General features: G+C 38.9%; 1 protein-coding gene across 2 annotated transcripts in view; it reads right to left on the bottom strand.

The window, feature by feature from the left end:
* Positions 1–212: 212 nt before the first annotated feature.
* Positions 213–11082, bottom strand: part of LOC101850200 (disintegrin and metalloproteinase domain-containing protein 22) — a 54385-nt gene continuing 43515 nt past the window's right edge. For both annotated transcript variants that reach the window (XM_005107308.3, XM_005107309.3), the window contains 3 exons: positions 10493–10589; positions 9012–9083; positions 213–8500 (listed from right to left, as the gene is read on the bottom strand). In XM_005107308.3, coding sequence (XP_005107365.1) covers positions 6757–8500; positions 9012–9083; positions 10493–10589 — 1913 coding nt within the window. In that variant the 3' untranslated portion in view covers positions 213–6756. The remainder of the gene's footprint in view (positions 8501–9011; positions 9084–10492; positions 10590–11082) is intronic.

The following is an 11082-nucleotide window of genomic DNA, read 5'->3' as shown; positions in this document are numbered from 1 at the left end:
AGTAACAAACACAAAAAGAAGGAGGTGAGATAAGGACAAGAGATGTTTGAAAGGAAAGAAGGACCAAAACCACACTAGAGCACCCGCCAACCACCCACGAGAAATATTTACATACTTACAGAAATTTATAAAATAAATATGTAATAGTTTTCATTGCTAATTTGAGGTTTTCAAAGACCAAACACAGAAAAAAGAGCAAGACCACACAACTAAACTTGTAAGTACATTTATTTAAAATAAATCAAAAGTCATCTTTATATCCAAAAAATGTTCCAAAGTAAAGGTACAATATCAAGATCCATTCTGCACACATAAAACTCAGCCATAAATAGTACCGCTCAGAAAAAAAGAAAAAAAAAAAGAAAAATGGGGCAAGATGTGCTCACAAAAATCAAACACAATTTTTTTGTTTATGCAACATTGCAAGCAATTCAAGGCATTTGAAAAATTGCAGTGTTTGCATAATATATATATACATGATACATAACAAAAAATAAAAAATTAATTCCAGAACAAAAGAGGTATTTTTCAAAGAATTTGGACCTCATAACTGCCATCATCATCACAACATAATGTAAACTTGTTCACTCTTTAACATAAGATCCATAATTTCCTTGAGAATTTGTCTCCCTGCAAAAATCACTTCTATCATAATATTATTAGTATCAACTTCAAAAATTTTGTTAAGTGTCATGTTCATAATAATCAGCGTAACTTTAAGAAAGAGTAACAAAACTTACTTGGTTCCTTTCCAAATTAGATGTCTGACCCCCTACTTAGGATTGTGCTGGGGTGGGGGGTGGCGGGGGAGATAATTTTTTTTTATAGTTAAGAAATGCACACCAACACAATAACTGTCACAGTGTACAGGGAAACAGTAAGACAGACAGATAGAAACAAAAGAATGAAAGAAAAGAAGTTGAACCTATTTACTGTTGACATCCTCCAACCACCCACTACAGAAGACAGAAATACTTCCACAAACAGAAATTATAATACAAAATCAAAAAAAATCTTCAAAAGTACAGAACTCTGAGGATGAAACCTATGCAACTTTTTTCTGCACCAACAGGACGGTGTATGACTATCAGAGGAGCTAACGTACATAAGTAGAAGTACAATGTAACATTTGTCTCCTTGAAAATAAGGTAGTACTTTATTTTTCACTCCACTGACCATTTACAAATCCACTGATATGCTTAGGCGCAGAGCCATTGCTATGCTTGGGCAAAGCAAAAACAGGAAGAAAAATCGGGCAAGAACAGTCAAGTGAACACAAAGCACCGTTGCACACAAAGATATGCACACATCTTTCTTTCCATTGTTTTTCCCTCCATATCTTTTAAGCAGGGTTCTTCCTTTGCTTGCCTTAGCTGACATGATTTGCTGAGATCTTTCCTCTGATTAAACTCTGTACAAAAACAAGATAACACTATAGAGAGTCAGATCCAAAACATAAATGTCTGAAAAGTTGTTGATAAAAAATAACAAAATCTTAAACATTAAGACTCAAACAGTCAGATACATTAATTCATCATTATTTGGACACAAATATATCTGTATACCTTCTTTCCCATGCTAACAAAATGAAGGTGTGAGTAAAAATCTACACTCACTGTAGCTCTGCTACTGATGTTTATGCCAGTAGATTGCATGTTATAGAGACTTCCCAATTACACTGGGCTTTTATTAAATTTTGTTGTTGTTGCAGTTTTTCATTCTCCACTTGTCCACTTTTTCTTCTCACTCTTCATTATCCAGCACATCACCTCTTTTAGTCATAATATACAGCACAAAAATGTTACAGACAGAAGGGTTCTGATTGTGACAGCATATTTAAATTTAATACAATAAAACCAAGCTTTAAGTATTCCTTTTTGCTTTCATGGCAAAACATACTCTCTATCTGATAGATCATTATATGTTTCTTTTGTTAAAGAGAAGTCTGGATATGACAAAGGACAAATTAAAAATTGTTCAGTTCCAAGTATTTCATGCTGCCACAAATCATCCATGCAATAAGACACAAATGGTTCACCACCACAGTGAAGATGAAAATCAGACGTCTCTTTTCTGGCACAAGTTCACATTATAGAACATCAATGAAGAGGAGAACACATACAGTAACTAACAATACATCAAGAAGGTGGCTCTTGAAAAAATAATAATGTTGAATCAAAACAGAGTACATCTACAAATACAGGTCAGTGAGCTGGGTGGGTTCTAATACTGATTCTACTGTCAAGATTCTAAAATGACACCATGGTGTACAACGAGACAACATGAGGAAGGGATCGACACACTCAAACAACTAGGAGGAAATACAAAAGGCTTCTGCTTGTACAGAGAACGATGGTGGATGAACCTCAAAAGAAGCAAAATCTTTTGATTTTGAGCGCAGGTCCAATTATGAAAGGAAACCGGTGTTTTACTTCCTGTTATTATATTTGTGAATCATCAATGAAAATGAAGACTATTTATAGATGAGCAGATGTTTTGAGAGGTGGCTCATAATACTTCATCGAATATTTAATAGAAATAGAAGTGAGTAAACGAATAAGAAAAAGTTTTGGCAAAACTGCAACCTTAATTAAATGCAATTCTGTTGTAACTCACACTTGTACTTGTATAAAGATCAAAACTGGTGGGAGATTCCCAGGGAAAGTTTTGAGAAAGGATCCCTTGGGCTTGAAAAAAGTAAGGACGAAGAGAACAACCATCAGTGTCAGTCAAGAGGACATAAAAATACAAAACAGTCAATAATTTAGTAGATGAAAATAAATTTGAAGGTCAAAATTTAAAAATTCAAACATTTTGCAAATTGGATCGGCAGAAAAACAAAATATTCCTGCAATTTTAAAACATGATATGTCCTTGATCATTATAACATACAAAACACACATATATATTTACATCCTAGTCAGCTGCTAAGCTAGAGAGAGGGAGAGAGAGAGAAATGAAGGGAGAGAGGGAGACATGGAGCAGGCAGGTTAAGAAGAGAAAAAGAAAGTATATAAAAGCAGAACGACGAGCATAACATCAAAAGCCATTTTCTTTACAAGTCATTTACAACAGGAATTTTATTCAGCTCAAACCTAGACATGTGCCAAGAAACAGCATCATACATGTAGTTTGAAGAATATGACAACTTCAATTCAGCAAAGGTAGATATTTACTCAATGCAAAAAGAAGTCAGAGGGGGCGGAACAGCAAAAAAGAATTACTGGCACTCCAGTATAAGTAGAAATATATAGTTATGAAACTTTTACCTAAATTATGCATAACAAAACCTTTCATTTTTTTCATTCATCTTTCAACATTACAGAAAAATAAGGCGATAAAATAAGCACAATCATGAACCAAATAGAATGACAACACATGTTCTTTCAGAATAAATAGCACCTTAATATTTAAAAGACATTAAAACACTGGCAGTGTTCATGATATGATAATAAAGGAGAAAAAGTTGGAAGGGATAAAGGCAAGTCTTTGAAGTCATTACAACCAATCATACGCCAATCCACACAATGATACTGACTTTTAAGATCGTCAAAGCTTCAATTATGCTAAAAGGTACTGAACTGAATGAAAATATCAATACAGACTAAATGTCACCAATGGCTAGCAACTGAAGCAACTGATTATTTTGATAGATGTGACTTATCAAAGAAAGTATTATTTCACCAATATGGTATTAAATAATATTTCCCCTATGGTTGCAAACAATTTCTAAACTATCTCATTATCAAAAACCCTTTAGACATAAAATGTACCCCAAAAAAATGATATGCAAAAGGATACAAGGGTCATCTTGTGTCAAAATATAATAAAATGTTTCAGTTACAGACACAGAGACTCCAATAAAACAAACTTCTCAGGTTAAAAGACCTGCCGCACCTTACATCAAACATTTTATACCTTTTCTCGCTTGAGCACTTGACTCTATGGTGACAACTTATGTTTTTTTCGTACAATCCTTTCATCAAAATCTGAGACAAAGCATCACCGTACAACCAGCCAATCCGAAGCTTGAGACACAGAAAATAACACCTCAGCTGGATACGACAGCTACAATTTAAAGCTACTATGGTGTTTTGTACATTGTAAGAACATTCTCAAAAGCATTTCTCTTCTGTCTGATTTAGTTCAGTTTGAGCTTTGTATCCTTGTAGACAAGACACATCATCAAGAAGGCAGGGCACTGGGTCAGGTGGTAAGAGATGGGAAGAATGCCGGAAAGAAAACATGGTGGTCAAAATGTACGTATAATACCCAGCACAACGATGCCAACACATTTACTGGAAGCAAATCGAAATGTTTATTTTTAAAAGCGCAAAAGGTGTACATTAAAAAATGACCAACAATTTTTGTACTTCATCCCTCCTAAGCACTACAACAAAGCGCAAAAGAAAGCAAGTTTCATTTTTCCTCCACTTGATGTTCTATGCACACCTCCTCATTAATTATTTAACATCCACAACATTTCTCTGATAAAGTCAAAAAACCTGAAACAGTGTAAGTAAAGCAAGAAAAAAAAAAGGGGGGGGGGGGGGGGGGGGGGGGGGGAAGAGGAGACAAAACATGTGGAATATAAGTCTCATTATAACATGAAAGTATTTCAAAAGTTAAAACATCAACCTGATGAGAGAGCTTTGGCTATGTCGAATCGCTTAATGACCATTTGTGCTGGTAACAATGAAACCCAAACAAAACAAAACAAAAACCCAGTAAGTAAAAGTAATTCTTCATCACACAACATTGTTCTGTTTGCAGGTGCATAAGAAAAACGACCCGAAGCTCATTTCATAAGTAATAATGCGTATCAGTGAGCTCTTCAGGGCAAAAGTGTAAACTATAGAGAGTTCAGATTAAATGCAGTTCCATAAAGATGACTAGAAGTATATCTCAGCTGTTCAAACATCCATATCTCATGGAAGCCATGATTCAGGCGTCCTGGCATAAACCTGACAAGAAATAAGTCATCTGCACAGAAACGTATCTGGAACGACAAGCCAGGTGCCTGAGAAAATATACATACAAAAGTTCACTTATCATAACTGAGCTTTCAACGGTTTCACCACCTTACTGTACTACTATTTTTTTTCGATATGGAACATCACTAACAGCAGAAAACTCCTAAACCTGGTTATTGGAAGAAACAATGTCACGAGCAAGCAGTTCTTGAAGTGGCACCATAAAGGATTCTTTTTTCCGGTAAGGAGTCAGAACTCTTGACAAAGATGTAAGTTAAATAAAGATGTAAGTACAAATCCTTTAGGGAAGGTAGCGAAACAGCTAAAACCACAAACACAGTGATCAGGCAATCCTGTAACAGAAATGCAAAAATATCACTGTGTGATCGACCCTGTTGGGACCCTGGTCAAGACCAAGTGGCTGACAGCACCGGAAAAGTCCAGCAATTACAACCTGCATCATACTCTGGTAAAGGCCAGAACTTTTGCACCATCTTAATGTAAGAGAGCACCAGGATAAGTGCATGAAAATGACATAATGTAATCTAAATACATGTTTGAATTTAGCGAGTAAGAGACTTGATCGCCACATCCAACATATCAAAATCATCTACATCTGCAATATATAAAGATATGTTTGTATATATATTTAAAATATGTGTATATTACATAAACCATACATTTATAAATTGTATTTCATCAACTTAAACATCATCAGTTCACTTCTGACTCAGATAGGAAAAAGTCAGAAAGAAAAAATAAACCACAACTATGTTGCATTAGACCTAGACAAATAAAGGTGATTTGAACATCAATATTGCACTTAGTCCCTCTACATAAAGAAGAATTAAAAAACCGACCGACCAAGTCTTCACATGAATACATACAGGAACCACATTACTTTGTACTGACATTCGAGACCGTTCTGGCGACCACTATTCATTTTGATAATTGTTCTACAGCATAAATTCTCCATTGAAGAATGTGATAAAATAGTGATGGATTCACATAAATTTTGCACAAAACGACAAAAAATTTTGAGGAAATTACCATAGTGAAGGAAGAACATAATTTTAAGTCATCAATTAAAAGCTATTTTTTAAGGGCAAACATAGGTCCTCTCTGTCATTGAGACTCGTCTCCCCCACCCCTCCATCCTGACAATGAATGGTTTCAACCTATTTCTTCTGCCTATGGCAACACACTTGATTATTTGGCTCCTCAGTATGTTATCAACTAATGCTACATACTTGGTCTTATTCAGAAAAAGTGCTATTATACGAATTTTAAAAACATCAAAACTTTCTACCCTCATCCTTTTAAACAAAACCTTAAAAAGACATAACATACACTTATATTCAGCGCACAGATCCGCAATAACGCCTTAAAAATCAGGGCATATTAACAACACACAAACTCACAACTTTCTGTCAACAATTTAACAATTTCGGAGAGACATAAAAATAGCAAAACAAACAATTGAAATGAAGTACGAGACAGACAAAAGGGAAATACAAGAGAAATATCCACCGATCCATCAGTGCCTCACTGTCATCAAATCTTTCAAGTAAATCTGTAAACATTCTTTCCATTCCTATTCACATGTTCACGTCATAATTCCTGCAAGGCCATTTTCATGTAAACAATTCGCAACCTTGATCAGGGAACTCGAATAAAGGAATCAACCAATCTTTTTCTCCACTTCAGCTAATAACAACACTCACAATCCTAGGGCCAAATCCACATTCTGTCGACATAAGAGAGGCCAAGAGAATATGGGAGCTCACGACTGTTTGCCACCACTGTCGATGAGGAGTGACTGCAGTTCCTCTGAGCTTGCTTCTCCAGAGGGCGTGTTCTCACTTTTACCCTGCACTGCCACACTTATGGGGCGCCTGGCTTTACCGGTCCATGCCTTGTCTGTGAAATGTGCTGGAATCTCCTCAAGGCTGCGGTCTATGCAGGGGGTGCCACTGTCTCCACCATCGTCCTTAAGCTGCCGGCTCCCCGATAAAGGTCCCGCGAGAGGAGTGCTCGGCATAGCGCTAGAATGCAGTGGAGATCTCTCAAACGAGCCGGCATTGATGCGAGGGAGGTTCTCCAGTAACCGGTTGAGCTCCTGCTGAATACCCTCAATCTCCTTACCGTCTTCCACCAGCTGGCCAGCCGGGACCAGCTGAATCCTGTTGGGCCCAGTACGGATGACAGCGCTGTAGCTCGGTGGCGAGGCAGAGTGAGAACGAGACAGCGACTCAGAGCGAGAGTGCGAGTCGGAGCGCGAAGCCTCATCAATGCTGAACCTCTCCGGGTCCTGCTCGCTGCCGTAGCCTGAACTTTTCTCGTAACCATTCTTCGAGTTGCCAGTGCCCGTAAAGGAAGAGTTATCCCCATTCACGCTCCCATGTGGTGTGTTGTTGCTATCTCTGCTGGCTGTTGACCCCGGCGTATGACCCAGGCCAAATATTGTCCGGATGTTGATGGGGTTCATGGGAGGGGGCATGTCCACAGAGGGGTGTTCATCTCGGGTGGGGGCCATCTTTGGCTTGAAAACATTCAGGTCATTGTGCTGTTGTAAATACTGATTGAGGCCCGGGCCATGGTTGCTCGGCTCTGAGCTCTGAGGGAAGAAGTCGCGATGTTTCCCGAGAATACTGTGCTGGTCTGCCTCCTCCCTAGAATCACCTGATTTAGTAGTGGCTTCGTTGCGCTTGAGAATATACTGGCTGAGGTTTCCAAAGCTGGGCCGCCCGGTGTACTGGGTGGACCCGCTGGTCACCGATGTGGGGCTGTGGTCAGAGTGGGAAGTACGAGCAAACATTCTGTCGGGTTCTGTCTCGCTGCTGCGAACGTCTTCGGACGTACACGTAGATGGGGACAGTGTGTGGGTAGGGGGGTCATCAGGGGAGGGAGAGAGGTCAATGGTCGCTTTATTCATTTGCTGCATGTAGTCGGTGAGATTTCGTAGTTTGACAATCCTTGACTGTGGTGGAGAGAGCGTCTGGGGAGGTAGGGCTGTGCGCCACGTAGGAACCTGCTGCTGGGGCAGCAGCTGTATGTGTTGCTGGTGGCCATAACCGTAGGGACTCTCATATTCCATTCCATCCAGCTGACCAGGTTTCCGCATGGCAGCAGGTGATGGGTAATAATCTGGCAGTGGAAACTGCGGAGGAGGGGGCTGAGGAGGAGGAGGAATCACAAAGTCAAAACTTGCAGACTCCTGAAGGTGGTCCAAATTTTCAGTCGACTCGTCTCGGAAAATGTTTCGGATTTCTTCAGCTTCAGCATCTTCATCTTCGTCGTACATGTAGGGGCCCACACTGTCCTGATCTCCATTGGAGCAGCCATTGGAGTCTGAGCTGTTCCTGTGATCAAGGGAGGTCAGTCGGGCAGACGAATTTTTCAGGATGCCCTTCTCTGGCATAGCACTGTCGGGGTCCATCACAATCACTGGAGGTGGTGGCAGCTCACTCATCTCACTCTCTTCCTCGCTGGACATCCACTTTTTCTTCCTGCCCCAACGACGTTTTCTGAAATTCATCAAACAAATAAACTCTAGAACATTTTCGTTAGAAATCCCTCCAAAAATCCCAGTTTTCAGGAAAGTTGTATTTTTTTTTTCGACTGTCAAAAAAGGCGTACTTTACAGGTTCTTTTCGTAACTACATTTTCCGGAAAGATAATAATACATGAGGTTTTACTTTACTAAGAAACACATATGCCTTCACCATCATTACTGTTGTCTGAAAAACGAGATGCCTACAACATGACAAAGACATATGTTTTCAAACTAACAACAAGTGAATCTATTGCAAATCTTTTTCGGTAATTCCAGGCACAATAAGAGCCATGAAAACCGAAATTAAAATATGTCAGATAAAAGAAATAGTCACTACTCACAATACTAAAACTATTTACGAAGATTTTTTTCTATTCAGACATCCATATTTCATTGACTCCAAATATAAAAGGGTTCTTTTAAGCTCAAGCATTAATAAAGTCGTATAATTTCAACATGCAACTACTTAAGTTCAAAATTACCTTGGTTTTGAGTTCTTTTCGTTGCCTTTGTCAGAGCTGCCATTTTTAACATTTTTCGAGGGACTGCGTCTCCTATGAAATAAAAAATAAAGTAAAGAGTAAAAATTTTATACAATTCTTTATGCCTTAACTCTTATCCTGCGTCTGTGCCCAGATGCGTATCTTATCAGCAACCGATTACGCCGGACGTGCCAGGCAGGTCGCCGGGGTCACTCAGTGTGTACTTTTGGTGTACAGCGCGGGTGCCGGGAAACGTGTGTTTTCGCCATGAATACCGAGGGAGTGTGTTAACCGATGATGAAAATAACGCTCTATCTTTCATAGCTTTCTATTTATAAAGTGTTACAAACACATGAATAACCCCCTCTCACAAGCTGATAAGACATTACTAGTAGTTACGCCTATTCGAATAACCTTTCTGGACGCTCTTGTTGTTATGAATGACCTGAGGTTCGAAAGGGGATAATATAGGTCAATTTCCGAATGTTATACACTCAAATTGTTCTTTGTACCTGCACAATGGTATTCAAAACTATCAAACAAGCTTATTTCTTATCAGGTAGTATCATTTCATACAAAATCAAGCTCATTTGAAATATTTTGTATAGTAAAATGGAAGTCTTGTTTCCTGACTATCCTTTCGAGCTCCTCATGTCTAAGTGGGTCAATTTCTTCTATAATTTCATTGGACAAACATCTAGAGCTACCAACTTGGCATGTTTTGAATGAGACATATGCCTCGATTACGAACCAATGCAAGCTTTTCTAGAAGAAGGCCACAAATGCACACAAACTCAAGCAGACTGACGCACACACACTTGACCTGCGTGAATGGGGATCCGACTCGGGACCCGAATGATACGTAAGAGGATGCGCGCTGCGCGTGCGCTGAGCCAGGGGCAACACTGATTCGGGACCAGAATGTAGGCGAGGTGCCAAAATAGGCTTATCGGGCGACATAAACCCGGCTCCCGCAGGATGAGGGTTAAAGGCAATCAAAGTAATTTCATACAGTCAGCAATTACATACCTAAACCATACCACATATTCATTTTTATTCATATTGCACAAAAGAACATAGTGAGACCACAGAAAGACACCACGTCTTAGACAAAGGGGAAAAATCATTACTGAAACCTGCCACATGAAAGTAAAATGGAATACGTCAAAGCAAAATTTGTGAGACCTCCGGATTTTCTTTGGTTTAGCTGGATTTTCAGTTTAGCCTGGATTTGATTTTCTTTCCGTTTACCCCTGATTTTGAATTAACTGTGTTTGGTTTAAGCAGACTTCACTGTAGGCCTCAAGTCACTGAGAAAGTGGTTACAACACTGACACAAAATTCTAATTGTACCTAAGACATGGACCTTATTCTTTCCTTCAGAAATAACACCATATAATTGCATGGCAAAAGCACTTTAAGAATTTCCAGAAGACTGCATTCACCAAACTTAACCCAAAAAAACAAAAAACCCAGCTGACCTGTAGCAGAGGAATGTGATTCCCATGGCCATGAAGAGTCCACCAATGACAGTAGCCAGAATGATGATAAGCAGGGTCGTGCTGATGCCGCCCCGGTCTGTGGACAAGTCACAAAGACGAATAGTAAATGTCAGGTTTAAGAATGTTATAAGTTACAATAAAAGATCCCAAAGCCGAAATTGAAAACATCAAACAGTTTCAGCATCAAGTAAAAAAAACTTGGCAGTTGTTAATCTGCACAAATAATATACTGAAGCGAAGAAAATAAACCTATATCATAATTTTACAAAACTGAATTTTTAAAATGTAATTTTAAGAAGAGCATAAATTTCCATCCATATTAGGCCTGGGCATTATTCGCTTTTCAAAAAACCGAATAACTAGGTACCTGTTTCTATAAAAATCCGAATAACCGAATAAATGAATCATTTTTCGCGCGGGACGGGGGGGGGGTCTTATTGTTGGATTTCCCCGACAGTTCTTCCACTGCCCTTACTATATTTCCAAGCAATCACTTTAGCAGCCTCCCTTTTAAAACAGTTTTTTTCTTTGTTTTGATAATATGCGGTGTCGTGTTTCTGCTCCAACCA

This window comes from Aplysia californica, unplaced genomic scaffold (assembly GCF_000002075.1).
Source record: "Aplysia californica isolate F4 #8 unplaced genomic scaffold, AplCal3.0 scaffold00591, whole genome shotgun sequence".
In the NCBI taxonomy this organism is placed as follows: domain Eukaryota; kingdom Metazoa; phylum Mollusca; class Gastropoda; order Aplysiida; family Aplysiidae; genus Aplysia; species Aplysia californica.
This window is presented reverse-complemented; position numbering and strand designations above follow the sequence as displayed.